Source organism: Emydura macquarii, unplaced genomic scaffold (assembly GCF_026122565.2).
Source record: "Emydura macquarii macquarii isolate MOO-44397 ecotype Brisbane River unplaced genomic scaffold, CSIRO-AGI_Emac_v2 contig_2994, whole genome shotgun sequence".
In the NCBI taxonomy this organism is placed as follows: Eukaryota; Metazoa; Chordata; order Testudines; family Chelidae; genus Emydura; species Emydura macquarii.
The window spans coordinates 5,515,151-5,542,272 of NW_027133131.1; the positions used below are offsets into that span (position 1 = coordinate 5,515,151).

A 27,122-nucleotide genomic window follows, 5' to 3' on the forward strand; every position below is an offset into this window, starting at 1 on the left:
GCCCTGGCTGGGATGATTTAGTCGGGGTTGGTCCTGCTTTGAGCAGGGGGCTGGACTAGATACCTCCCGAGGTCCTTTCCAAGCCTAATCATCTATGATATCAAGCTAGCCTTCCCCATGTGCATTTGTTTATCCATCCTCCCATCTATCCCCACACACAATTAGCTAGCTAGCCCAGCCAGCCTTCCAGCCATTCCCAGCCATAAGAAGATAAGATCGGCCATACTGGAGCAAACCAACGATCCGTCTAGTTCAGTATCCTGGCTTCCAAAGTGCCCAATGCCAGAAGCTTCAGAAGGAGTGACCAGAACAGGGCAGTTATTAAATGATCCATCCCCTGTCGTTCAATCCCAGCTTCTGGCTGTCAGAGAGTTAGGGACACCCAGGACATGGGGTTGCGTCCCTGCCCATCTAAGTTAACAGCCATTGATGGACCTATCCTCTGGCCTCCATCAACTTATCTCATTCTTTTTCAACCCAGTTAAGACATCTCCTGGCAGCAAGTTCCCCAGGCTGCCTGGGCGTTGGGTGAAGAAGTGCCTCCTTTTGTTTGTTGTAAACCTGCTGCCTATTCATTTCATTGGGTGACCCTGGTTCTCGTGTTATGGGAAGTCACTGAGGCGAGATCCTTTGAGGATCCGAGCTTCTCGACCTCAGGTTCCCCATCCCACCCTGAGATAATAGCGCTGCCCAGCCTCACGCAGGGCGTACGAGGATTGTGAGGTGATCAGATGCTGTGGGGATGGGCACCCTATGGGTACCTAGGGGCTGTGTGCAGCGAGGGTAGCTCAGGGGGCAGGGAGGGCTGTGCCCAAGGGGATTCTGCTGCTGCAGGGCCCAGCCATGTTGGCGCAGTGGGACCAGCTCTGCTCCTTGTAGCTTTGTGCCCACTGGGTTGGGCATGCCGACCTACCAGCACCCAGTGGTTCACGGGCACAACTGCACCTCCTGAAGAGCGCAGCCGCCGTTACCCAGCCCACATGGGGAAACTGACTTGGATGCACAGAGCCTAGCGTCGCTGCTTCCACCCCGAAACTTCGCCCACCCAGGACTGGGTCACGGCCCACCGTTTGCGACCCCCTGCTCTAGACAATGACCAAGGTGGGTGAAGCCGTTAGCTCTGTTAAGCAGATGCCCGAGTCCCCTTGTGGCCTGTTTTCCCCTTTTTGTTTTTTCTGCTTTTCCCCAAAATCTCCAGCGTTCTGCCCATTGCTGCCTGGGACATGCCCGGAAAGTTTGGAATTGATCGGACGTGGCAGTCAAAGATTATCGCATTACAGAGACAGGGAGAGAGGAATGCCACCAAGGTGCAGGTAATGCCTCACTTGGCCAATTACGCTCACCCTTCTGCCAAGTGGCAGCAGCTGTCAGGGCCTTCTGGGGATTGGCTTCCCCTTGGAGAAGAAATCAGGGATGCAGAGCTGTTCATACCATGCACACCTGTCCTGGAACAGAGGTGGTCACAAACCACATGCAACCAACCCCCTTTCAGGAACTGCAGCCCAATCACCAGTGCCTAGTTCCCCTTCCCCAAGAACTGTCTCCGGTTAGAGAGCGCAAGGCAGGGAGCAAATGCTCCTGCTGCCTGCACCGGCTCCTCTGCCAAAGAAACTGCATCACAAAACTCACAGCAAGGCAGCGTCTTTAAAGAGCAAACGTGGACTTGCGGCACCCAGCATCTCGGGGCCCCGTCGCAGCTGGGGCCTCCAAGTGCTGCCACAATACAAGTAAAGCACCTTTCCTTGCTCTGGGAGTATCAAACGTCCCCTCCCTTGCTGTACCCCAAGGAAATGGATGGATTGTTACTGGCCAGCCCAGAGAGCTGAGTCCCCGGACTAGAGCTCTGCCTGGGAAAGAAAGGTGCCCACTGGGAGTTAATGCCCTGGACTATGATGGCTAGAGGAGGGCAGGCATGATATTGATGGGGGCCCGAGGGGCTGGCGGAGGGCCCTCTCTGCAGCCAGGTACCCTTGGAAGGGTCTGCGATCAGACTGGTCCTGAAGTGAAAGGATCCAGGCTGCAGGGGGTGCTAGCTGACTCAGCAACAGGACTCTCAGAATTTACCTTCTTGGCCCCTGTCCGGCAGCATCATGGGGGGACCCCCGGCACCCTCCATCTGCCTTCCCCGCTCAGCTCTGCAGTCCATCAGCACAGGAGCAACCCCAACCTTTGAGCCACAAAAACGGCAGCCAAGCAGTCACGGGCTCCAGCTCCTGCTGAGGAGACACCCGTCAAACACAGTCTAGGTGGTGTGAAAACGAAACGTTTCTGGAAGCTCGGAGCAAGAGAAGCGTTTCTGGACATCAGCTGCCCCCCCCTGGAATTTTTAACATAGACCAAATCTCAACTTCAGGCTGCGAATCTTTACCATTGTCGGCAATTGACCATTGGGACAATTTACCCAGGGCTTCTGTGCGTTCTCCATCCAGGGGAATTTTTAAGTCAAGATTCGATGTTTGTCTGAAAGATCTGCTCCAGTGCAAATGGGAATTAACTCAGGCAAGTCCTACAGCCTGCGTTAGACGGGTCAGAGTAAATGACAACAGTGTCCCTCCTGACCCCCTATTCAGACAGGGCGCATTGAAGACCAGATCAGGAGCAACTGGGTGATGATTTGCAAGGGAAAACACCGCTACCTGATGTTGGTTTGGTGAGGAAACGCAGAAGTTTTCTCAGATTATCACTAACAGCTCAAATGAGATTTTAAACAGTGATTTTAGTTAGAAACTCAGGTGTTACTGGTGACAGAAGGAAACTAAATTGGGAGCATTTCTGCTTTGCACCCACGCTCCTGCATGCAACAGAAATTGACGGCACTGTCCGTCCTGTCATGACAGGTGGGTGCAGAGCCAGCCAAGGCCTTTTTCTTAGCATGGGGGCAGCGTACGGCCTCGGAAGCAATGCCACATTGTTGGTGGCTGTGTGTTGTTTCTTGCTGTTGCAAGCAGCAGCAGAGTTTGGTCTTAGCCTTAATCCCTCTAACTGGGGCTAGGGCCCAAGCTGCTCCTGGACCCCAGGTGCTGGCGTTTGGGCTGAGATTTCCGAAAAGGCCATTGCAGGCGCTCTCTTTGGGCAGCTCTACATGACAAACGATGGTAGACGGGTATTGCTGCACAGCAAAGCACCTGGCCTCTGCTCCAGGCCAGATGGACACACTCCCTTTCCCGGATTTCCTCTCCCACTGAGAATCTGCTGTGCCAGGCCCGAACACAGTGCTACTCCTCTTGAGTAGGGGGAACGCCCCTTGGCACGCCCTGCCGTGAGAAGGGGGCGTTAGCGTCCAGGAGAAGCAGGCTCGTGGCTGTAGTTTTTAAATGATGATTCGCAAGAAATTCACTGTTCTAAGGGGATTTCAGGACTGAAAATTTGATTGAAAGAACTTCAGTCGCAGACCAGCTCTTAATTTTTTTCTGCTGCATTAAGACTAGTGGGGATGGCTTTACTAATCTGTCCCGCTTTTTCCCTAACCCAGAAGGGAATAAACCATCTCTGTGCATTTGAGCCACGACAAAATACACAGCGAACGCCCTGTGCTATTTCTTTAAAATACCCTCTCTGCAAAAACAAAATTAGCCAGGAGTTCAGGAAAGAGAAACGGGCCCTGTTGGATCAAGACCCTAAGAGCTGAGCTGCAGCAGGAAACAGCAGAATTTTACAGCTGCTTCGAGGCGAGTTCTGTATTTTATTTACACATCCAGGGAGCTGCAGGAATCTCCTGCTGTTCCCAGACTTTGGGAAGAGCTCTGAACGACCGGATCAAGATGGGGAGAACAAACAGCAGCCGCCATGGACGACACAGAGGTTTGGGTCGTAGCCATGAAGATTCGGGGAGATTTGGGCGCTTTCTTTTGCTTGCTAATTCCGATGAAGCAGTTTTGTTCTGCAGCAATTCCAGGCCGTAGCGACTGCTGATTCCTCCTGAGCCGCCTTCCCACACTGCGCAACCGATCCTTCCACGGGCCCAGGGGGAAAGCCCCCACAGGGGAAAGAGACACATGGAGACGAGCCACTTGTTTCAAAATGAGAGTCTTTATTGCAACACCTGATCTTTGGCAGAGCTCTCCGCAGAAACAGCCGCCTTCTCTCGGGAAAAATACAGCCCCAACCTGACAACGTGTCTGTACAAAATCCTGTGTCAAAGAGCCAGAGAGGACATGAGAGGGGATGTTTCTGCAGCTCCATTAGAACCAGCCAGGTCCTTGCTGTAGTGTTCAAAGAGCTTAGCATGGGGTGGAGTTACCTGACTCAGGTGAAGTCCGGGTGGGAGGAGCCAACTCTCCCCTGGCACCATCTTCCTCCTCATCTCTTGCTCCCTGGGCATCGCTTACTGTCCCTGAAACAGACGCTTTCCTCCCAGCAGCCCCTGCGGCAGGAAAGCCAGCCAGGCTCCGGCCTCCGGCCTTGGCTGGAAGAGGCAGCTGGGTGCTGCTGGCAGCGTCTGTCTCCCCGCTGGTGATGGCAATTGCCCAGAGGGAGGCGCCCTGCCAGCTCATAGGAATCAGCCTCTTCTCCCCCGCCTGCCAGGTGCAGAGGCCATGGAGAGAACATGAAGAGGGCACCCCCTGCTGGGAGAAGCCTGGCGGGAAGAGGTGCTTTGATGCACCATGGCACCGAGCTGGGGACCGACTGGATGGGACAAGGGGTAGAAACATACTCACAGGGCAAGATCCCACTTGGTACCCCCCGCTCCCCAGACATGGGGCTATTTCCTGGGCGGGGAATTGCTCCAAGAGCTCTCCCCCAGTGCACCACTTAGCGGGAACACAGGCTGTGCTCCCATGGATTACAGGGCAGCCGCGTGGATCATACTTGGCCATAAACTCCAGCAGGCTGGCCGGCTCTCTGAGGCTAAGATACGGTGTTGGCTGGTTATCGCAGACACCCCAGGACTCCCCATCCTCAACCAGGTCCCCCCCATCTGCCCTGCTGTGTTGATGACATCACACAGTGTCACGGCGAGGGGGGAGGGGACAAGAGTTTGGGCTCCTTGGGCTGTGGGGGCAGAAAGGGGACAGCTTTCCAGTTCCATGCTCAGCCCCCGCCCCAAGGATAGGATGTGAGACCGGCACAGGCACCAGGGCGCCACGCCCAGGGCAGATCAGCACCAAGGAGAGTGTTGCTCTTCTGCTCCTGGGACAGGACCCCCTCCACCCCATCCCCTCCCCCCCACCCACCCCCTCAAGAGGCTGCGTCCCCACTCCCCATGGCACCGGCAGATCAATACCACTCCGCAGTGCCCCTCTGGCCTCTTCCGCCCGCAGATCATGGAGCCATTTCCAGCCCCCGCTCTGGTGCAGACAGGGAAATGGACGCAGAGAGCAGAAGTGACCCACCCCGGGTCACAGGATTCAAGCATCCGGATGTCCAGTCCCCTACTCTACCTGCTAGGCACCACTCCCTTCCCAGAACGGCACTGCTCCGTCCCTCAGGAGCTGGGACCAGCACAGGGCGAGGAGGGAAGCAGGTGGGAGCCAGCCTAAGGAGTTGGAGGTGGAGAACATGGGCCGTTGTTCTCCGCTAGTCCCTGGCAGCTCCCAAGCACTGGGCGGTGATGTACGCCCGCGGGGCTGGGCTGGATGGTCCAAAGCCCCCGACATGGGGTGGAGGCAGCGCCTGGCTCCTGGTGCCACTCACTTCTGCTCATCACCGCCAGCCGACTCCGCCGGGGACTCTTGCACGGGCAACAGGGGCTCTGGTGGGAGGGGGGGAGGAGTTAGGGAGCCCGGCAGTTTCTGGCCTCTGGGGTGACTCAGGGCTCCAGTCCTCAGGTTGGATCAGACTAGGGGCATGAGCAAGCTACCCCTCAGACAGAGACAGCCTCACCTAGCCCACCACTGCCATCTCCAGAGACTCTACCAGGGTTGCCATCCTGGGGAAACTGAGGCACAGGAAGGGACTCGCCCCTGGTCTTGCAGAGCTGGGAACGGAACCCAGGAGTCCTGGCTCACACTCCTGTGCTTGGTCCGCTAGAACCTGCTGCCCCAGAGCAGCCATGCACCTCAGCCCCAGAGGGGCCCACTGGGGCGGGGCCAGCAGGGAGGGCAGTGCCTGCTGACGGGGGTGGCAGTGCCCGCCAGGGTGGACGCTGTCCTTCACTCCCCCTAATCATCTGCAATGGGATGGCAGGAAGCCAGCAGGCCACGTGAGGATGTGGACTGTGCTGGCTCCCCCTGGTGGCGAGATGGCTGCCCAGCAGCCCCTACCTTCCCTCTCCTCCAGGAGGGTGCGGACGGGGCTGTCGGGAGCGGGGCCCTGCTGGCTCCACTGCTGCGAGCGGAACATCACCATCTCCTCCAGGTTGCGCAGCACCGTCACGGCGCCTTTCTGCGGCGGCACTGGGGATCGGGGTGGCTCCGTCCCTCTGCAAGAGAGGGCAGGGTGAGAGCCCTGGCTTGGGCATGGGCACCTGGCGTGGCACTCAAGGGAGAGCCTGGCTGATCGCTGCCCCCTCCCGTCCAAGCAACCCACCGACGGAGGGCTCTCCGCGCGCCCTGCAGGACAGCCTCAGCCGGCCCAGGGGAATGAAGTGCCAGGGCCTTCCCCACCTCCAGCTAAGGGAGCTAGGACGGCAAGACGCAGGGAGAGGATCCAGCGTGGAGGGAGCCAGGACCATGTCATGGGCACCCAGAAGCCAGCTGCTTCCCTATGCCCAGCCTGGCGCTGCCCCACATCCTGCTCGGTCTCGGCCCCAACCGAGCGCAGGGACCGCGGGATCCTCACCCAGCATGGAGGGAAACAGCCCCTCTGGGCCACCCGGAGCCCTCCTCCCCTCCCCCGTGGCCAGCCTGCTCACCTGTCGGGGGACACGATGCCCGTGTGGCTGAGGGAGCGTCTCACCTGCAAGGCGAGAAAGCGGGCGAGGGTCAGACGGAACCGAACGCCCTGCGGGCACCGGGCCGGGAGCCGCTTCACACCCAGCAAAGACTGGCAGTGCGGCCGCACGTCTGCGTGGAGCCCAGGATGTCCCACGACGGGGAAGAGGGATCCTAGCCACAGCCTCAGCAGAGAGGCCCAAGACAGACTGACCCCAGATGCCCCTTTCAGAAGCTTGCCCGGGCCCTGCCCTCTCTGGGGCCTTGCCCAGAGCTTGGCTAGTTCCCAGCCAGCCCACACAGCTCCCCAGTGCTTGAGGCTGGCAAAGAAGCAAAACAGGGGGCTCTTACTCTGTGGGAGTGTGGGAGTTTGGTGCCCACGAAGTCCTGGGGCAGGGGGGAGGGCGAGGGCTGGTGGAGCTCGGGTGCCAGGCGGGCATTGGCGAATTTCATGCACTCCTCCAGCGTGGAGATGAACTGGCTGCAGGTCGCTCTGAGCAGGGAGGAGGCTTCGTTCATCTTCTGGGGAAGGGGAGGAGAGAGGGTCATGGAGGAGAACAGCCCCCCACAATGCTTTGCCTTTCTGTTGCGCCAGCCTCTTCAAGCCTCTAAGCCTGCTGTACAGGTGGGGAAACTGAGGCAGAGATTGGGGCAGTGGCCTCCCTGCTCCCTCGTTAGCTGGCTCCATGGCATCGCAGACACACACGTGCCAGGGCATCGCTCAGAACAGAAGCAGCTTTGGGAGAGTCCTACCTAGTGGTTAGAGCAGGGGAGTGGGAGTCAGGACTCTTGGGTTCTATCCCCGCCTCTGGGAGCAGAGTGGGGTCTAGTGGTTAGAGCAGGGGCTCACATCCAGGTCCTCCCCCATCGGTTTATGCCCTGAAGCTTCATACCCTATGAGGATCCCAGCCATGCTAGCTGTCAGGACAGCAGCACAGCCCTGCACTGGTGAGTTCCTCTGGCTGACTCTACACTGCGGGCGAAGCCCTACCTGAGCTGTTGGAATCAGGTGGCCTTTCTGCCCCGGCAGGAGGGAGTGGGTAGCTAGGACCTGTGTCCTCCAGATCCTCCTCAAACCCAACAGCTCCTCCATACCCCCACCCCCCTGCTCCCTTTGAACCTCAATATCGAGTGGGGAGCCGTTGTCCTGGGGACGCGTAGACTCCTGGACATCCAAGACCTGCTGAGTTAGCACATCGCAGTACAGCCGTAGTTCCGACAGCTTCCGGCCCAGAGACTCACTGCTCAGATGCATGTCTGGAGGGAGACGGGAAGATCAGCACTGCCTCATTCCTAACCTGCTCCTCTGGAAGCACCAGGTCCCGTATGATACGGGCAGAGATTGCGTCACACCTGCCACTGATGTGCAGCCACCTCTGAGGTGGAACGTAGCAGCTGTTTAACAGCCCGCAGTAACACTGCACTACTCTAAGACAGGAAGTGAAGAAAATAAGAGAATCCAGCGGAAACTGTCAGGGGAACATTGGGAGGCAAAATGGAAAGATCACAATGGGATTTAGCCAGGACACAGTGACTGACACCCCAGTTCTTACAATGAGCACTGGGGTGGTTAGTAAATGGACCTGTCCTGTGCCCGGGCATTGACCCAGAGGAGAGGGCGCCCCCTAGTGGAGCCACCCACCCCACTCCTTGCAGCACAGCACCCCCAACTGCTGGGCTGGGGCAGTGAGCTCAGCGCTGACCCAGAGAGGAGACAGCACCCCCTGCCTCACTCTCTGCAATGCAGCGCCCCCAAGCAGCGCACTGTGGTCTGTGCTCATTGCAAGGGGAAAGCGTGCCCCCTTGCGGGGTCCACCCCTCCTCTCCCTGCAGCACTGGGCCCCCCCCCCAGCCCACAGCGCGCAGGTCAGAGGCCAGGTGGGATTGGCGTGAAGGATGAAATTCCAGTTCTCTGCCGTCACAGCTGAGTGACTCATATTAACCGAGGCGGAAACGCCCTCACCCGAGCCCTTCTCTCGCTGCCCTCTCCGCCGCAAAACTGAAGGGTGCAACCAGCCCTGCCACACCCCCCTGTGCCTGCAACCCTGGGCCCGCACGCACAGCTCTGCTGACGCCCCTCAATCCCCTTGGCTATTCCAGCCTGCCCTCCACCCCAGCCTTGCTGACGCTCCTCAACCCCCACCTGCAGCCCCCCAGTACTGGGCTCCCCACGCTCAGCTCTGCCCGTGCCTCTCAATCCCGGCCCGCAGCCCCTGCTACCCCAGCTCTGCCGATGGCTCTCAATCCCATCCCGCTGCCCCAGTCCTGGGCTCCCCCTACCCCCTGCTCTGTCCCTGACTCCTGACACACAGCTTCCCCCCCCCCCCAGCCAAGTATTCCTGGCCCAGATCTGCCTCACCGCAACAGTTTGCCTGGCCCAGCGCCCAGCCCCTCCCTTCAGGAAGGACTCACCTTTCTCCTTCTGGCTCCTGCTGTCACCCAAGCAGGCTTTGGAGCTGCCCAGGGCCACCAGCCACTTCTGCCTCTCCGCAGCGCCCCCTGCCTTCAGGTAGAAATACTGCTCCCCGGGAATCACCAGCTCCATGCGCATGGGGTCGCTGGGGTGCACTGCAGGGGACGAGGCAGTCGCTGAGCGAGTTCCCATTGCTTGGGTAGCAGAGTCTGTTCTCGCCTTGCATGACCGCTGCAGCCAGAGTCTACAGACACAGGGCTTCTCCAGGAGCACAGTGGAAGTGGGGTCTGGTGCTCAGAGCAGGGAACTGGGAGCTAGGACACCTGGGTTCTATATCTGATTCCCTCAGCCACACCGTCCTTCGTGGAATTTCAGTACGAGATTATTCCCTGGGTTGTGTCCAGACTGCAGGGCAGTGATTCTCAGACTGGGGAGATGGCCTGTCCCTCCAATAAAACCCTCCGCTGGCTGCTGCCCAAGCCAGGGCTCTGAGGGGTTTCCAGACCCACTGAACACAAGGGAAACTTCCCTCGGTGCTAGGTGCATCTTCAGTGGCAATGCAGCCGCACTGAACTGTACAGGTGACTTGCAAATCCTAAGGGGGCAGCGACTGGGGAGGACAGAAATGGCCCAGATACACGTGTGTGTGTGTGTGTGTGTGTATCTGGGTGAGTGTGTAAAACACACAAGGGTGTGAGAACGTGGGAAGGGCGCACTAGAGAATCTGGCTGCCCCGGTGTTCATTAAACTCCGGGCCTTTGCCCCCTCCAGCTGCCAGGATCCCAGTTCAGCAGCATAGCATGCCAGGACGCCCTGGCCCAATCACCCACCACTACCCCCCGTGAACCCCTCACACCCTCCCAGAGGGGAATCGCACGGCACCGACCTTTGATCTCACAGACGGCCATCTTGATGCTGCCCTTGCTGCCTTTGCCCACGTCGTCCTGCGAGTCGTAGTACGAAAGGATGCCGCTGTCCAGGACAAAGTATCGTGGCTGCCAACCTACGGGGAGAGGAAAGGCCAGTCACCCCCTACCTCCTGCCGGGGTGCTTCTCTCCTCCACAGAGCCCGGCTCCCGGGGTTGCCATCTGGCGCACAGCAGTTCTGCTCACCCAAGGCACAGGGCTCCCTGACTACAGCCAGGACGCCGGGGTTTTATTCCCAGCTCAGCGAGGGAGTGGGATCTAGTGCTCAGAGCAGTGGACTAGAAAGCAGGACCTCTGGAGTCTATCCCCGGCTGTGGGAGAAGGTTCAGAGTCAGGACTCCTGGGTCCTAGCCACATGACAGGTTGCTTCTGCATGCGGCTATTACGGGGTGAGATGCTCCTGTGAAAAGAGCGAGAGACGTGCAGAGCGTCCCAGGGCCTGCAGGACCAGACGGACGGACGGACGTTTTTCTCAGCAGCCAGCGGGCCCAATCCTGCAGCCACCCCTGCCCCGCGATGGCTATGGGAACCCGGGCCTAGCCAGAGGGGATCAGTCAGCCACCGAGCCCAGTGCCTGGCCTGCCCACACACAGCGCCTGGGCCCCTCACCTGTCTGGCCCCACCACAGCTGCCCGGCCGTGGAGAGTCGGAGGGTGGATCCCTGTCTGCGGACACCGGGACGTCTCCCCAGGGCTGGGTTTGGGGGACACGGTCCCGGGGTGCTGCAGAGGACAGCGGGTTATCAGCTTCCCCTCCCCCCGACGGGGCCCCCCCTCGTCACCTGCCCTACAAGGGGGAGAAGTACGAGCCCACTCGGCATCCTGCTGACCCCAGGCGCTGGGGGGCCCCGGCCCCCGGGTAGCGCCCGGCTCTGGGAAGGGAACAGGGAGCGGACCAGGGCGGAGCTGAGCCCGGCTGGGAGAAGGGAGGGTGGGGTCCCGGCCTCCCACTTCATCCCCAACGTGGGGGGCACGGACCCGGCCCCAGGCAAGGGGGTGGCAGCCCCCGTTTGAAAGAAGAGTCACAAGCCTGGAGTGGGGGAGGGGCCCGGAGACTGGCCCGGTTCGGGGGGGGAGGGGCCCGGAGACGTGGCCTGGTTCGGGGGGGGGGGAGGGGCCCGGAGACGTGGCCTAGCCTGGCCCGGCTCGGCGGGGGGGCGGACAGGGGAATCCCAGCCGCGAGGGGCGGCGGACGCGGGGCGCCCCCGGCCGTTACCCGAGAGGTAATTGGTCCATTTCAGTAACGCTCCCTCCATCGCCACCAGGGCAGTGAGTATGAGCGGCCCATTGACAACGCCGGGGCGCCCAGCCAATCAAGGGCCGAGGCGAGGGGGAAGGTCACAACGCCTCCGCCCAATAAAAAGAGCGGGTTGAACACTGAGGGCGGGGTACGGGAGAGGCCAGCCAATCACAGGAGAATATTGGGCGCGGGAGGGCGGGAACAGGATGAGTCCAACCAATGACACCAGCAGACCCCGACTGTGGCCAATGAGAAGGCTCTGTATCGCAGGGTCGCCATTTCCCCGTCGTCTTGCGCGCAAAGGCATGTGGGTAATGTAGTTCTCCAGCCCGTTCTGTTCCTAGGTGCCAAGGCAAACAGGAAATACAAATCCCAGAGAGTCCCAGGGCAGCTGGACGCCCGGCGGTGGATTGTGGGTAATATAGTCCTCCTGCCCGCAGGGCTCAGAGACGGAGTTCGATGTCCCAGAATGCACCGGGAAGCGGCGTGCTGCGCAGAGGTCTGAGGGTAATGTAGTCTTCCTGCCGGCATGCACCATGGAAGGCGCCTGCTGCGGACTCATGTCCCAGGATGCACCGGGGCAGCGGCGCGCTGCGCGGGGGCGTGTGGGTCATGTAGTCCCGATGCCCGCCCAGGCCAGGGCCGGGGGCCTGGGGCAGACTCCATGTCCCAGGGATCCCTGGGCGGCGCTGGCGGCCTCCAGTCCCCAGCCATTGTCGGTGGCGGGCGCGCGCTGGCCGGAGAGGGGCTCCCAGGGCTGCAGGCGAGGTGGCTCCGGTGGGGCAGGAGGAGGGAATGAGTGAGGAGGAGGCGGCCTGTGGGACCAAGAAGAGTGGCGGGTTCCCCAGGTAAGGGGGCGGGTCCTGGGGGCAGCCCCTCCCACCGCCCCCTCGCTGGGTGCTGGGGGGGCGGATCCTGGGGGTAGCCCCTCCCACCGCCCCCCCACTGGGTGCTGGGGGCGGGTCCTGGAGGTAGCCCCTCCCACCGCCCCCCCACTGGGCGCTGGGGGCGGATCCTGGGGGTAGCCCCTCCCACCGCCCCCCCACTGGGCGCTGGGGGCGGGTCCTGGGGAAGCCCCTCCCACCCCCCCCACTGGGCGCTGGGGGCGGATCCTGTGGGTAGCCCCTCCCACCGCCCCCCTCTGGGAGCTGGGTGGATCTGAGGAGGTCAGGGGCAGGTGGCATCAAGCAGTGTAGGGCGGCTTCTCCCGCTGAGCCCGCCCCACCTCTCTGGGTGCTGAGGGGATGTTCACTGGGGGCATCATGAGAGGTAGCTGATCCCACGGCCCCCTCCTACTGGGGGGGTAGCTGCTCTCATTCTTACCCTCCCCCACCGCCTCATCGGGGGACTCTGTCATAGGATCAGTGGGGTGCTATGATGCGGGAGGGGTAGCTGCTCCCACTGCCTGGTTTCCCACAGGGCTGGAGCGAATCCACACCCAGGTGTAGGGTGGCCCCATGGGCTGGGCATGGGCTGCCCTCCCAGCTCCGGGACTAGCCCTTGGGTGTTTCACGTCCCGGGGCCAGCCCTGCTCTGTGGTGTTTTCTGAGCCTGCGTTGTGTCCCCCGCCCCAGTATAGAGCAAATGCTCGCCTCCAATCCCGGAAAGACCCCGATCAGCCTTCTCCAGGAGTATGGGACGAGAATAGGCAAGACGCCCGTGTATGACCTACTCAAAGCCGAGGGACAAGCGCATCAGCCCAACTTCACCTTCCGCGTGACGGTCGGGGACATCAGCTGCACCGGTCAGTTATCCGGGCGCCCGTGGGGGGAGCAGGGAGGTCAGTACTGCTCCCAAACAGGGGAACCCTGGGCAGTGCCACCCCTTGAGGAACTTGATCCTGATCTGCCTCCTGCTGACGTTGCTGACACTTGGGGGTGGGGCTGGAGATCGGGACTCGGGTTCTAGTCTTGGCTCCTTTATAACGTGCTCTGAGCCCCGTGGGCGGGCGCGCTGCGTAGGAGCCAGGTGCTGGCGGTGGGATAGTGAGCGGAGATGGGGCTTGTGCTGAAAGAGAAACAGGGGAGGGGGGCTTTGGCCAGAATTCTCACCGGGGACAGTGGGGGGCGACTAGGATTTTCAGGGGGTTGGGCGGGCAGGAGTCATCCTAGCGCATGGGGGGCATTCAGGCGGGGGGGGGGGGGTGTGGAACTCGTAGCTTCTTGTCTCCCCGATCTGGCCCTTGGCTGTGGGATCCCAGGGCCCCAGGTCAGGGATTCAAGTTCAGTTGTTAGTGAGTAGAGTGAGTTGGCTGGGTTTCAGTGGCTCCTAGTGGCACAGGCACCTCCATCACGGCAACAACCCTCCTCACCCTTGGTACTTCCCAGCCCTTTTGTGGGCCACTCTTCAGGGAGGCCAGGGGCAGAATGGGCCATGGAGACAGAGTTCCCTGCACGGGACCTAGAGGTTGTGAGCTCTGGGGGGTGCTAACCTGTCACCAGCACAGACAGCAACTGAGTGACAGGCCTGGGAATAGAACCCAGGAGTCCTGACTCCCAGCCCCCCACTGCTCTAACCACTAGACACCACTTTCTTTGTAGTGTGCATAGCATGTGCTGCTACTCCTCGCCCCCCCTTGTCGCCTGATTTTGGGTGTTTTAGTAATTTGAATGGGGTTGTAGGCTCACCAATTGATCTGATTAGAAGATAATGATGTTTTTGGCCCGGAATCAGGCTTCAGAAGAGTTTTTTAGGGACCCCGGGGTGCATGACAGGAAGGTTCACAGTGATAGCCAAATTTGTATAATTTTATAAGCTTTTATGAAGATAACATGAAATGATGAAAAGAAAATGAATAATGTAATGAATAATACAGTCTTATTTTAGAGACTTATGTGATATATATAGATCTACGGGATGCTTTGGATTAATATACTCACCCCCTTCCCTGATGACCTGGTTGAGAGAGATGTCCGGTTCCTCAGCTCTTGAGTAGAGGGATAGAGAGCCAGGCACTGCTCGAGGGTGACGAACTATAAGACTAAGACTACAAATAACATTGAGTATAAACGAAGAACATCATCTTAACACTGACTAAAAGAAGCTTCAAGAAGGAGTAGCTGATGATTGCGCACCCCAATTAACATGATTTGCCCCTTCTAATACCTCAGCACTATGGGTCCTCCTTCTAAGTCCAAACTTGGATTCTTCACCCCCAAATGATTAGGGTACACTTATTTTCTAGGCTGAGAGGTTTGTGCGTATTAATGACATAGCCACGTCCTTTCCAGACCGTTTCAGACAGTTCGTTTATTTTACCTTTTGTTATTTTGGGCCCTTTTGTGGGTTCTGTGGTGTATCTGTGAGGTTTACTCGGGGCATAGCCTGAGACAGCCCCCCCCCCCCGTTTTGATGCCTTCTAACTTATTTAGGGTAAAGGTTGTAACCATATAGGTTTTATCCTTTAACTTAAATCTATAAGGAAAGATACAGATATAGATATATATGCAAGCAAGCAGGCTAGTCCTATAGGCTACACCCTCCAATCTGGACTAAATGCCATGTTATGTTCTCGCTTCCCGCACCCCGCTTTCCAGGTCAAGGGCCTAGCAAGAAGGCAGCCAAGCACAAGGCAGCAGAGGTAGCCCTAAAGCTCCTGAAAGGGGGAAATATGCTGGAGCCAGCAGCATTGGAGGAATCCAGGTGAGGGGGGCAGAGCGGGGGCCTGGGACTTTGCTTAATTGCTTCTCAACCTCTTCAATCCCTTACCTGCAAACTCACATCCACCCCCCAACCCATCCTCTATCCCCCACTCCAGTTCTGGCATAGTAGAGAGAATGTGGGGGTGCATGGGGGAAGATTTGGGGGTGGGGAATCTCAGCTGAGGAAATGGCCCCCAGGCAGTGCAGCCTGTGGGCTAGAGCACTGGACTGGGACTCAGGAGATCTGCATCCTACTCCTGGCACTGCCGCTGGCCTGCTGGGTGATGTGGGCAAGTCACTCACCGTTCTGTGCCTCAGTTTCCCCAGCTGTAAAATGAAGATAATGGGTACTGATCTCCTTTGTAAAGCGCCTTGAGGTCTGTGGGTGAAAAGGGCTACATTAGAGCTGGGTGGTAGTGTTACTTGTTATTAAAACATCCCTAGTTCCCACCGTCCCTCCCCGGCCCCCAGGTGGTGACACGCCCAAGCATTTAGAGCAGAAGGTCTCAACCCATGGGGCCGCTTGCAGCTCAGTCAGCACATAGCTGCGGCCCATGTGACATCCTCAGGGCCATACAGGCAGTATATATATTCAGCGGCTCACGTAACACAGAGAGAGCGGCCCAGGTTGGTAACTAGGCTGAGAACCACTGGTTTAGAGGTAGGAAGAACTGGTTCTTGTTGCGCTCGGAGGCGCGAAGCCTGCTTTAATGTTTGTCACCTTTTATTTTCGAAGCTCTCCTTTCTCCCTAGAACCCCCTTCTCAGCTCAGCACCGCGGCAGCCCCTGCAGCGCCCGTCCTGCCCGCCACCTCTCCCAGGTACAAGGGAAATTCACAGGGAGGGGATCTGGGCCAAGATCACCCGGAGTGATCTTGGGACACCTTTTTTTTTTATTGGTGGGAGGGCGGGGGAGTGTACTCAACTTAAGACACCTTAAAGGGGCTTGGTTATAAGGGCTTGGTGGGGACTCCATATCCCAGCATGCACTGGGGCAGGAGGGGTTGTGGGTAACGTAGTCATCCTGCCCATCAGGTCTGTGGGTGGAGGATTCTGTATCACAGGATTCGTTAGGGCAGTAGAGTGCTTCGCAAGGGCTTGTGGGCAATGTAGTCCCCCTGCCTGTCTGGTGGGAATTCAGCTATCAGGGCCCTGTTAGCAGTACTGCCAACCTGTGTGATATTTGGTATTTATTCTTAAAGCCCCAGCTCCTGGGGTCATGTTATTTCACAGGGAATCTCAGCTTCCATTAAAAAACCGGATAAGTGTCTTGCCCTGGGGGTTGCAGAGAAAAGCTACAAAAGGCTTAGAAACCACCAGGCAAATGTAAGAACCCAACACTGATTGTTGTTTAAACTCACCTGATTCTTAAATCCATCTCTTGGTTTCTGAGTCCTTAGGGGTGGCCATGGTAGAGTCAGGGTCCCAGCCTGGACACCCAAAAATCACTTGTCACTTCGGAAGCTCTCAGTTGTTTTCCTTAAAACTATTATTTCAAACCAGCTGAGCTGAAATCCGCGCTGGGGGCTGTGAGAGGGAAACTTTAGCCTGGTGGGCCCAGAGACTCGTACATCTCACTCGCACCTTTCACCCCAAAGTGTCTTGCAGTGCTGGGTTGCATCGCCCACCTCTGCGATGCAGCCACCTCTGGGGCGGAGTGCGGCAGGTGTCACAGTGACACAGCTGCCGTGCAGGGCAGGGAGCGAAGGAGGATCCTGTTTGTAGTTGAAGGTGTTTGGGGCGGCAGAACGGAATTGCCGAAATTGGGATTCAGGCCCCAATTCCTGTGGAAAGAGGCAGGAGGACTCGCGTGACCACCAGTGCTTAGGACCCCCATGTTACGTCTCAACCAAACAACAGCACCTCCGGCACTGCCCGCTAGCGCCAGGCTGGGGCCAGGAGTCAGCTCTCATTCAGAGCACTCCCTGCTGGGCCCCCCGTTGTACTCTCTGTAGCACAGCACCCCCTGGCATCCTGCTGGGGCATTGCAGCGACTGCCTTCCACTGAGTCACCCATCCCAGTTCCACTGGGCGTCTCCCCCCTCTCCTGCAAACCCCTGGCACCTCCAGCAGCCTCCCTGGGGAAGGGCGGTAGGGAGCAGCCCAGCCCCCTTCACCGGGTGCTATTGTGTCTTGCTCAGAAGCTCCCCGATGGAGGTGAAGTCGCCCGTCTCGCCCCAGCAGTCGGAGTGTAACCCCGTGGGGGCCCTGCAGGTAGGTGCAGCTGTGCCCGCTTCACATCACGGGGCAGGGGCATGGGCATGAGGGAGGGGGTGCCTCAGGTTAATCCGGGACTTGGTGGGTGGGTGGGTGGGTGGGGGAAGAATCTATTGAAGCAAAAGGCTTCATCACCTTCTTACCAGAGACCACCTGGCTGGGGCAGAGTGGCCAGTTCAAATCCCGGAGTGGGTTGATTGGGCCCAAATCCTGGCAGCTGTTTGATGGCTTAGGGGTGGATCTCAGGCTTTGCCATCAGCAGAGGAGGGTGGTTGGGGGGGGACTCGGTCTGCCCCGCATCCTGCGGTTACAGGACACCGGTGCTGTCTAGCAGGCCCCTTTCCGCAACACTAGGAGCCCAGGATTGTCCCTGAAAAAGCTGAACTGCAGCTGACCTGCCTGGTCCCATGTGTCTCGCCTGGGGCTGTCAAATACCCTCAGCCCCTTAAGGGGCGGGAGGGCTTGAGGGGGTGAGTCTCATGGCAGTGGCGGTGCCGTGTGAGGACCCTTTTCAATAGCCCTTGGGTCCTAACCCCCTGGGTACCCCTGCCCAGATTGGCTGGTCAAGGTCCCCCCAGGCACAGATTCTGGGCAGGCCAGGTGCTGTTGGGCAAACTCCTCATCCTCCCCATGCATTTGCCCTGGGTTGGGCTCTCGGTTTCCATGGCTTCTGCCAAGCCGGTCTGTGAGCAGGCAGGTTGCCATGGTGATTTAGGGACGTGGGCCCCCTAAGGCAGCATGTGCTGGTGGCGAGAGCACCGGATTGGGACTCAGGAGCCCTGGATTCTCTTCCTGGCTCTGCCACTGAGCTCCACCAAATCACTTCTCCATGTCATGCCTCAGTTTCCCCTCCCATCTTTTGTCTGTCCAGGACAGGGGCTGCCTCACTGGCGTCTGGGCGGCACAGTGAAGCTCTGATCTCGGCTGAGACCTCTAGGCACGACCATGATACAAACAATGAGACCCAAACTCACGTTTCATGGGCGGGCTGCCAATCAGCAGATGGGGGCAGGGCTCGGTCTCCACTGACCATGGCTGCATTTGGACTAGCCCCCTAGAGGGGGGTCCCTAGCCAATCACCCCCCTCCTCCGGTCCCTGGTGTTTAATGGTGGTAGCTTGGCCGGGCTGGCTGGGTAGGAATCTGCCCGCAAGGGGCATCGGGGACTGCCCTGTCCTGGGCATTCAGTGCCATCCTGAGGACCTCTCCACCCAGCTCCCTGGCACCCGCCTTGTTGGTGCTGTCTGGGCCCTTCCTGCCTCTGGGATCAGTGGGGGTCAGGTGCCCCACTCCTCTGACCTGAGAGCTCTGATGATGCCCCCTCCCCAAGGAGCTGGTGGTCCAGAAGGGCTGGAGGTTGCCGGAATACACCGTCACTCAGGAGTCGGGGCCTGCCCACCGCAAGGAGTTCACCATGACCTGCCGGGTCGAGAGGTTCATCGAAATAGGTAACTGGGGGCCGTGCCTTGAGGTGACCCGGTGGGTGGGGCATCTCCCCATGGAGGGAAGGGGGATCCTAGGAGGGCGTGGGGGGCTCAGACTCATTCCAGAGACGCCTGGCGTGTCTTAAAATGGGTGAGTGAGTCACGTTCAAAGGCAGAGCAAGGCAAGGGCTATACAAGACCCTGACCCACAGCCCTCTGCTATCCCAGCCCTCTCCCCCTGCACGATCAGCTGCTGCCCCTCAATCCCGACCCACAGCGCTCTGCAACCCCATCAGCTCTGCCTGCCCCTCAATCCCGACCCACAGCGCTCTGCAACCCCATCCCTGGGCTCCCCCTTCCCCAGCTCTGCCAGTGCCCCTCAATCCCGACCCACAGCCCCCTGCTATCCCAGGCCTCTCTTGAAGGTCCACTCCCCTGGGTGACTTTTCCCAGACAAGGCCCTAGGGGAGTCCTTGGCACCTCTTTTAGCCCTCCCCTGCGCTGCACAGGAGTTAACCCCCTGTTCCCTAGAGGGCAGGCGGTGCCCGCGGCAGGCCGCAGGGCATCAGCGATGACGGCTCTCCCTCTGCCTCCCCCGGCAGGCAGTGGCACCTCCAAGAAGCTGGCCAAGCGCAATGCAGCCGCCAAGATGCTGGTGCGAATACACAATGTGCCCATGGACCAGCGGGAGGGCAGCGAGGCTGAGGTGGAGGAGGACCAGTTCTCCATCGTGAGTGCGGGCCCACGCTCTGATAGGGGAGGTCAGGTGTGTCCATAAAGACTACACCTCCCAGCATGCAGTGCTTCGTGCCACTAAGAGACAATAGGGCCTTGCCCTCTGACTGGGGATGGGTGTCCATACAGACTACAACTCCCAGCATGCAATGCTCCATGTTGCTTGGAGGCAGTGGGGACCTGTGGTGGCCCAGGGAGACTATAAGCAGTGCAGCATGTTGCATGCTGGGAGGTGGAGACAAATGGGCCTTGCCCTCCTTAATGGAGGGCGTGGCCCATGGTGACTACACTTCCCAGCATGCAATGCACTGTGCTACTTAGAGACAATGGGGGAGGGGCAGCAGGGGGGGCAGCCTGGACGGTACCCAGCCTGCAACATGCCCCCTCGTGCCCAGCGGCTGGGCTCAAAGCAGTGGCTTGTCCGCCCTACGGAGGCTGCCGTGGCCCAGCTGTAGCACCACAGCTGTGTCCGTGGGACCCCCTAGTGTAGACGCAACCTCAGCGCCGGTGGGGGGGTTCCGTTGCTGTAGTGAGCGGCGGCTGGGGTGAGGCAGCGTTCCTCCGTGGGCCTAGGCGGGCTTGGCTGTGGCACTCACGGCGTGTCACTTTTCCCCTCCCCGGGCAGCGCAGCTGTGCTGAGCTGCATTTTAAGGCCAGGCCTCGACGTGCCTCCTCCACCCTCGGCCACCGCTGGGCCGGGCCCCCATGTGGAGATGCGAGAGAGCCGGGCCCCCGTGGCTGACACACTTTCCCCCACTCCAGACGGTGGGGAACAAGCTGGACGGCCTGAAGGGCCGGCTCTCGGGCTGCACCTGGGACTCGCTGCGCAACTCGGCCGGCGAGAAGATCCTGCATCTCAAGAGCCACCCGCTGGGGGCGATCAACGCCGGCTTCTGCAGCCTCCTGCAGGAGCTCTCCGAGGAGCAGAGCTTCGACATCAGCTACCTGGACATCGGTAAGGGGGCAGGGAGCCCTTCCCAGCACCCTCCGCAGGCCGGGCCTCCTGGATGCCCCGTGGTGGCATCCATCCGTGGGGCGAGGGCCTCACCCCGCCCGTAGGCCAGCGCTGCCCCTCCTTGCAGGGCAAGGGTCTCCGAGCACTGCATCAGCCCCCCTGGAGCTCTGCTGCATGCCGGGGGGTCCTCGGGGCGGCCACGGGGAGCAGGGGGCAGCAACCACCCGAGTCTTTCTGCTGACGCCAACCTTGGTGGGAAAAGCACCCTGCCCCCCAACAGGGACTGACACCCTGCCCCTCAGCCACCCCCCGGGCACAGCGCGCTGTGCTTGCCCCCACGTCCCCTGGGGCTCAGCTTGCGGCACCCCCAGCCCTGACACCCCGTCTCCCCCCGCAGACGAGATGAGCCTGAGCGGCCTGTACCAGTGCCTGGTGGAGCTGTCCACTCAGCCGACCACGGTGTGCCATGGCTCGGCCGCCTCCCGCGACGCCGCCCGCTCCGACGCCGCCCACAACGCCCTGCAGTACCTCAAGCTCATGGCGGGAGGCAAGTGAGGAGGCGCCTGGGCCCAGTGGAGCCTCAGGGGCCGCGGACACTCAGCCAGGTGGGTGCCTGGAGCCACGCCGGCACACGTCTCCCCCGGCCGGGGCTGGGCCAGACCCAGGTTGGACCCACATGCAGCCCTACGGAGAGGGTGGGGCATCCTGCTGCCCCCAACTTGCGAAGGGCAGGACCCGGAGCCCCCAGGAGAGACGCCAGCTGTGCTCCAGCAGCCTCCGCTGGGCCTGAGTGGGCTCGGGGGGCAGGGACGCGCTGGGCTCTCGGGGCAGGGCCCACCCACCCCGACACCCGCCCACCCACACGGGGGCGCAGGGGCCAGCGCCGCAGCCCCGGCCTTGGGGTCACTGAACTGCCGCCCACCCTAGCAGGAGATCGCTCCTGGGCCAAGCGCCACCCGCCTCTGGGAGCCCTGGGCCCTTCCACCAAGGCCCTCTCCTCTTGCCGAGTCCAGCGCTCTGCTCTGCCCCACTGTTGGGGGGAGAGGGGGCTAATGCTGGCCATCCCCCAGCTGCCCCACAGCTGTGCCGAGCCGCGCCCTCCCAGCTGCCGTCCTGCTCTGGCCACACAGAGCGAAAGTTCTTATTGGCCACAGGGAGGGAAAGTGCCCCCCCCTTCCTCTGTCCCCCCATCCCCGAACTTGTCAGCAGCCCCAGCCTGCTGCCTCTGGCTGAGCCCCCTGACCCAGGCGGGCCTGGGCCCTTCCAGGAGATTTTCCCCCCCACACACACCCCATCCTAGCTGTCAGCAGAGCCCCCAGCTGCCCCGGAGCCCTGGGAGTGAGAGCTGCCCCCCAGGGAACGGCGCTGGAGCTGCCCTACTGGGGGCTGAGCGGATATTTATTGTTATTTAAAGGCGACGCGCGAGGGTTTTTAAGATCAAATTCAGGTGTGGCCAGCCCCCGCTGCGGGCACAAGGACCTTGCTGCGGGATCGAATCCCCTCGGGGATGGGCAGCTGCCCTCACGTCTCCTGTCCTGATCGGCATCTGGGCCATGCCGGGGGAGGTGTGGAGCCCCACAGCCTGGGGGCGCCCGCGTGGTAGCCCGTGGGGGAATTGTCCTGAAGGAGATGGGAAATAAACTGGATGGTTGGGCTTTCTTCCGCAAGGTTGGAGTGTTTCCTTTGGGGATGGGGCCAGCTAAGCTCCGGGCTGGCTGGGTGCAGCGGGGATGGGTGGGACCAGCACCCCCAGCCTGGGGCGCAGTGGGGCAGAGGGCTGGGATGCCACCGTCCAGGCACTGGACTCCCAGTCTGAGGCCCGGGGGGGGCGGAGCGGTGTGGAGCCAAGGGGCCCGGCTGAGCCCTGGTTTGGCAGGGGCAGTTTGGCCTAGCCGGGCACTGGTCCCTTCGCTCGCTGGCTAGGAGTGTGGCTGGGGTGGAGGCAGTGGGGCCTAGTGGGCTGGGGTCAAAGATCAGCAGCCTCCCCCTCTCCAGCTCAGCCCCATTGGCTGGAGCCAGGGGCGAGTGCAGAGCCGCTCCCTCCCACCCCTCAGATTGCAGTGCCGGCGCTGCCCCCCCGGTGCACGCTGCCCCCAGTGGCGAAGGGCGGTACTGTGCCCCGGGTGCATTGACCACATCTCCCCCAGCTGTGCCACTCACATTTTATTATGGGTACCGGAGCCCTGTGACACAGCCGCCGGGCCGGGCCGGGCCGGGCGCCCCAGCACGATCCCCTCACCCTGGGGGGGGCCTTTGATCCGGTCCAGCGGCACTGGAGCCGAGCGGTCCCACGGAGTCACTTCTTTCCGAAGCGCTGGGGCACGGCCATGCTCCAGAAGGGGGAGACCCTGGAGTCCCAGCCCCGCTGGCTGAGCCGGCCCTCGTTTCCCCAGCTCCCCCGGGTCTCTCGGCCAAACCTGCAGGGAAACAGACAAAGCCTGGGCTAGTAAGGCAGCTAGGGGCCAGTGGGACGCACCCACATGGGCCAGGACCGGCCTGGCCTCAGCCACATCCTCGATCCCCGCTAGCGTAGGGCCGGGGCGCCCCCCTTCACCAGGTTGCTGGGGCTAAAGCCGCGGCTGTCCTGGGCTGCAGGGCACTGGTGCCACTCGAGCTGGTCCCAGGTGGAGACAGCTGGATTCTGGGTTAGTCACTTTCTGAGGCGGGGCTGGCTGGAGCCAGGCCAGCGCCCGTGGGGCAAAACCGGGGCGCTCAGGCGGTTCGGAGAATCCTCTCACGGCCTGGCTGGTGGGTCTTACTCAGGTGCTGTGGGGTGAAATGGGGGCCAGATTGGGGGCTGGGGAGGAATTTCCCCCCAGGTCAGACCGGCAGGGACCTGGGGGGAGGTTTTGCCTGCCGGGCTGATGCAAGCATGTCTCAGCTAACTGATCTCCTCCAGGGCAGGGGCTGCCGGCGCCTCATCTGCTCTCTGGCCAGGGTCACAACAGCGTCGGCTCCGGCAGCCCCAAAGTCATGGGGCTCGAGCCGGGCGCTTGGCTGGTTGGCCAGGCAGATTAGATGAGCCAAGGGGCCCTGCTGGCTTTAGACTCTGACCTGTACCAGGCACCTTCACCCCGTGGCGCTGGATTCACATGTGGGAACTAGGCCGGCGTTGCCAGGCGGGTAACCGAGTCAGACCCCCCCCAAACTAGTCACTTGCCGAGCCCTTTCTGCCCAGCATGTCGCCATGTGGCCTAGTGGCTAGAGCTCTGGCCTGGGACTCAGGATGCCTTGGCCGAGTCTCTGGGCCTCGTGATTTGGCCCCGCTTTGGGAGGCGCTGCTGGAAGAGCAGCTGTGGGGGCTGGTTAGGGGGCTGGACCCACGCCACAGGCTGCACCTACCCCTGCTGCCAAGTGGGGTGGGTTTAACTTATTTGCTAACCACTTCGGATTGCCCCAGTCTGGAGCTGGGGGTCTCAAACTGGGGGGCAAGGTTAGTAACTGGGGGGGGGGGGGAGAGTGTGGGCTGTCAGCCCCTGCCTGAGCCCCTCCAGCCCAGCTCCACCGCCAACCCTGTGCCCCGGCCAGCATTAAAAATAGTCTTACAGATTTTTTAGAAAGGGGGTTTGAATGTCCTGGAGGGGGGGAGGGGCTTGCACTCAGAGGCTGCTGAGTGTAAGGTGGTGCCACCGATACACAACATCTGAGACCCTCGAGGACAGTGCACCCCCTACTGGCGCCCCGAGGGCATGGCGTTGTAACTCCAGCTCGCTGAATTCCCTTTACCCCCTCCCTGACAGCGCAGCTCAGAGGAGCGTTTAGCCGCACGCCTGGTTAGCCGAAACGTGCAGCTGGCTCTCCTCCCCCTCCCCCCCCCGTGGTTACACAGGTCTGACCCCTGGTGTGGGGGGTGCCCCCTTGCCCGCCTTACCTTTGGGGCTGGAAGAGGAAGGAGGGGCTGCGGCCCGGTCGCTGCAGGGCGTGGAGCAGCGGGCGAAGCAGGGTGCCCGGCAGGTGCGCGTCGGTGAGGGGCTGGGGGAAATGCTCCTCATTCTCCTGCTGCAAGATGGGGGGGGACAGGATGTGTTTACGCAGCCCCCTGCCTCCAGAGGGGGCCCAGTGCAGGAAGGGAGCGGGGAGGGGGGCAGGGTTGATGTCTGGGGGCCAGGGCGGACACGCAGGCTACATCTGCTCAGCGCCTGGCCCAGGGCCCCCCAGCTCAGCTGGCCCCTAGAGGATGGTGCCACCGTCCTGGGCTGCCCGTGAAGGTGTCAGCACAGATTGGGGGGGGTGTTAAGGTTGGAGGCTGGGATTTGCCAACGAATTCCAGGGGAGTTTGGCACCCGTTTCCCATAGCATTTGCGTGGGATCCACGTGCCCAAATCCCCTAGGCACCCAGCCTGAGCCGTAAGGAGCCAGCAGACAGAGGGGATGCGCGTCTCTTCCCTCCCCGTCTGCTGTAACCCTCCTGCACCCCAGGGGAACGGCTCAGCCCCAGCCTGTCAGCACAGTGGGGGGGGACACCCCAGGGAGCTCCAGAGGCAAACAGCTCCCCGAGGCTCTGCCAGGGACATTGCTTGGCCGGGGACGAGGTACCAGCCCCAGGCCTGAATTTGACTGGAAAGAGGTGCAGTTGGTTTACGTCCAGAACAGCCCAGAGGTGCCGGGCTGTGACCGGCCAAGCCTGGGGGTCCCGGCACTAATTAAGCACTGACCAGTCCCCCCCCTTTCCCCAGTGTCTCAAAGCTGGCAGCAGCCTGGGGCCAGACGGGATCTCACTGTGTTCCCACAGCACCGGGTGCGGATCTGGCCCCACAGGGAGGGGGCCGCTCCCAGGGGTGGGTACCCCAGAGCCCCGCTGATAACCCCCAGGGTTGGGGGTTGCTCTGGGTGAGCCGGGTGCAGGTGAGGTCGGGGGCTCATTGACGGCAGGACAGGACGGGGAGGGGGGGTGGTGGAATGGGGGGGGGGACACACTGTAGCTGCCCTTGTGCGAAGCCCTGGTGTTAATGGTCTGCGATGCTGCACCCAGCAACCCACGCCGCTGGCCGGGAGGGGGCTGGGCTGGTGGGAGCCGCCTGACACAGCCGCGTGGCCCGTTGCCATCGGTGGGTGGCAGAGCAGAGCACGCTCAAGGCGCCGCCAGGGCATGGTGGGCAGAAGAGCCTCCCATTGTTCCCAGTGCCGGGAGGGGAGGGGAACAGGGAGACCCTGCCCATCCAGTGCGTCTTTCCCACCAGCAGCTCAAAGCCCTTCATTAATTCAGGCTCATGAGGTGGGTTAACAGATGGGGAAACTGAGGCACAGAGGGAAGCGGGGGGCGTGGTTCTTCTCAAGGTTACAGCTAACGAGCCAATCATAGAGCCAGGCATCCTGGCGTCCAGCTCTCTGCTCTAACCCCTGACCGACACCCTCCTGGAGTTGGAAAGGCAACCCAGGCGTCCTGTTCTGCCCACTGGGCTGAACCAAGTGGGGGGGGAGAGAGAGCCCCCCCTCTGACCATCTGCTGGGCGCACCCAAGAGCCATGGCCACTAGCCACTGGCTAGCCAGCTGCGGCCACCGCCCCGGGCAGCACCCGTCCACTCACCAGCGCCTCGGCGAGTCTCTCGGGGTAGCCGTCGAGTTCCTCCGCCAGCGTCTCCTTGGACACGCTCCCGGCTTCCAGGCACCGGCCCGTCCTCACGCTGCCCGCGAGCAAAGCCAGCAGCAGGGCCAGGCGAGCGTCCATGGCTGCAGGCGTGGCCCGCACCCTCTCCCGCGCCCTCCTCCTGGTGCTGTGCGAACCCCTTCCCCGGCTGCGGCGTTTATATCCCCCCCCCCACGCCGGAGCCCAGCCCCACACACGGGCTGGGCGCAGGATTGATGGGGAGCCTCGCCAGTCGGCTGTAAGGGGGGGGCTTGGGGACGGGAGCTGCGCAGCCGTTTGCCACGATGAGTCCAGAGAGGAACCAGCGGCCCCCGGGGGAGATGGCGCCAGCACCGGCCTGAGCCTGCGGGCCGGGCTGTTTGTGTTATTACAAGGATAAATCCACGCAAATGGATCTTTAAGCCCCTCTCCAAGCGACAGCTAATTGACGCTGGTTTATCACAGTCGTGGGCCAGCGCCGGGCCACGGGGAGGGGGGGGTCTACACCAGGGGCCGTTGGACCCCCAATCCCCCACCTCTGGCTTCTGCCCTGCCCTGGAGCTGCCGCGGCAGACTGACTCAGTTTCCCCATCCCCGCCCTGCTCCACTCCCCGCATCTGTCACCGCGTCGCCTGTCTGGTTAATGGGCCCCACGTTGTCGCCTCCTCCTGTGTCCCTTGGCGCCGCTTCCCCGCTTAATGAAACCCATTTACCAAGTGGCTTGGGCTGTCTGACAGTGACGGGCTCCTGCTCGCCCCGCCAGGGCCGGCCGCGTGCGGATTGCAGCACCCCAGCAGCGGGCGGCAGAAGGACCCCCCAGTGCAGGGGCGAGGCCCTGCTGGGCAGGGGGGCAGACGGTCATGCAGGGCCCAGGGTGCCCCAGGGGTGCTCAGCCCTTTGGAAAGACGGGCTCCGCCCGGGGGCGGGACGGGGGAGCCTGTAACGCACAAGAGAGCGACTGGCCGACCGCGTGGGTGCAAACGTCGGGGCGGAGCGACTGCGGGCACAGCCAGCGTGCGTGCAAATACTCGCGCGGGGGTCAGGGACTAGCGCACTCCGGGGGCCTGGCCACAGGGTCGGGTCCAGACACCTTTAAACAGGAGTGCAGAGTCCAGCGGCTCCGACACCACCCCACCATAGACAGGGAGTCAGGATCCTGCCAGGCCCCACGCCCTGCCCCATCTGCAGCCTCGC

The 27,122-nt window shown here is 61.4% G+C and overlaps 3 protein-coding genes across 13 annotated transcripts; 1 reads left to right on the plus strand and 2 right to left on the minus strand.

Annotated features, from left to right (window-relative positions):
• Positions 1-4,270: 4,270 nt before the first annotated feature.
• LOC137140865 (pleckstrin homology domain-containing family A member 3-like) lies at positions 4,271-11,463 on the minus strand. Of its 3 annotated transcripts, XM_067529542.1 has the most exons (8): positions 11,368-11,463; positions 10,112-10,228; positions 9,225-9,380; positions 7,933-8,069; positions 7,164-7,334; positions 6,794-6,837; positions 6,204-6,361; positions 4,271-5,692 (listed from the first exon to the last, which is right to left on the minus strand). In XM_067529542.1, exons 1-8 carry the CDS (start codon positions 11,405-11,407, stop codon positions 5,631-5,633), a joined length of 885 nt encoding a protein of 294 aa, XP_067385643.1. In that variant the 5' UTR covers positions 11,408-11,463; the 3' UTR covers positions 4,271-5,630. The 3 variants fall into 3 exon arrangements, with proteins under 3 accessions (XP_067385643.1, XP_067385642.1, XP_067385645.1); XM_067529541.1 differs by having other exon boundaries at positions 4,271-6,361; XM_067529544.1 differs by lacking the exon at positions 11,368-11,463 and adding an exon at positions 10,762-10,910 and having other exon boundaries at positions 4,271-6,361.
• A 562-nt stretch (positions 11,464-12,025) lies between these two features.
• TARBP2 (TARBP2 subunit of RISC loading complex) lies at positions 12,026-22,085 on the plus strand. 9 transcript variants are annotated; one of them, XM_067529531.1, is made up of 9 exons: positions 12,026-12,239; positions 12,966-13,171; positions 14,928-15,033; positions 15,769-15,852; positions 17,173-17,245; positions 18,578-18,695; positions 19,274-19,437; positions 20,169-20,361; positions 20,759-22,085. In XM_067529531.1, exons 1-9 carry the CDS (start codon positions 12,187-12,189, stop codon positions 20,914-20,916), a joined length of 1,155 nt encoding a protein of 384 aa, XP_067385632.1. In that variant the 5' UTR covers positions 12,026-12,186; the 3' UTR covers positions 20,917-22,085. The 9 variants fall into 9 exon arrangements, with proteins under 9 accessions (XP_067385632.1, XP_067385635.1, XP_067385633.1 ...); XM_067529534.1 differs by having other exon boundaries at positions 19,274-19,401; XM_067529532.1 differs by having other exon boundaries at positions 17,176-17,245.
• A 493-nt stretch (positions 22,086-22,578) lies between these two features.
• On the minus strand, positions 22,579-26,052 carry NPFF (neuropeptide FF-amide peptide precursor). The gene is made up of 3 exons (XM_067529741.1): positions 25,890-26,052; positions 24,233-24,360; positions 22,579-22,778 (listed from the first exon to the last, which is right to left on the minus strand). Exons 1-3 carry the CDS (start codon positions 26,028-26,030, stop codon positions 22,658-22,660), a joined length of 390 nt encoding a protein of 129 aa, XP_067385842.1. The 5' UTR covers positions 26,031-26,052; the 3' UTR covers positions 22,579-22,657.
• Positions 26,053-27,122: the final 1,070 nt, after the last annotated feature.

Coding starts and splice junctions, on each gene's coding strand:
- LOC137140865 (XM_067529541.1), bottom strand. CDS start 11,407: ATGGAGGGAGCGTTACTGAAATGGACCAATTACCTCTCGG. Junction 9,381..10,111: donor GGCCGTCTGTGAGATCAAAG/GTCGGTGCCGTG, acceptor CGTCCCCTGCAG/TGCACCCCAGCGACCCCATG. Junction 7,335..7,932: donor GCTCCCCACTCGATATTGAG/GTTCAAAGGGAG, acceptor CCCCTTCCCCAG/AAGATGAACGAAGCCTCCTC.
- TARBP2 (XM_067529531.1), top strand. CDS start 12,187: ATGAGTGAGGAGGAGGCGGCCTGTGGGACCAAGAAGAGTGGCGGGTTC. Junction 17,246..18,577: donor ACCCCGTGGGGGCCCTGCAG/GTAGGTGCAGCT, acceptor CCCCTCCCCAAG/GAGCTGGTGGTCCAGAAGGG. Junction 18,696..19,273: donor CGAGAGGTTCATCGAAATAG/GTAACTGGGGGC, acceptor CTCCCCCGGCAG/GCAGTGGCACCTCCAAGAAG.
- NPFF (XM_067529741.1), bottom strand. CDS start 26,030: ATGGACGCTCGCCTGGCCCTGCTGCTGGCTTTGCTCGCGGGCAGCGTG. Junction 24,361..25,889: donor AGAGACTCGCCGAGGCGCTG/GTGAGTGGACGG, acceptor CCCATCTTGCAG/CAGGAGAATGAGGAGCATTT. Junction 22,779..24,232: donor TTCCTCTTCCAGCCCCAAAG/GTAAGGCGGGCA, acceptor GTTTCCCTGCAG/GTTTGGCCGAGAGACCCGGG.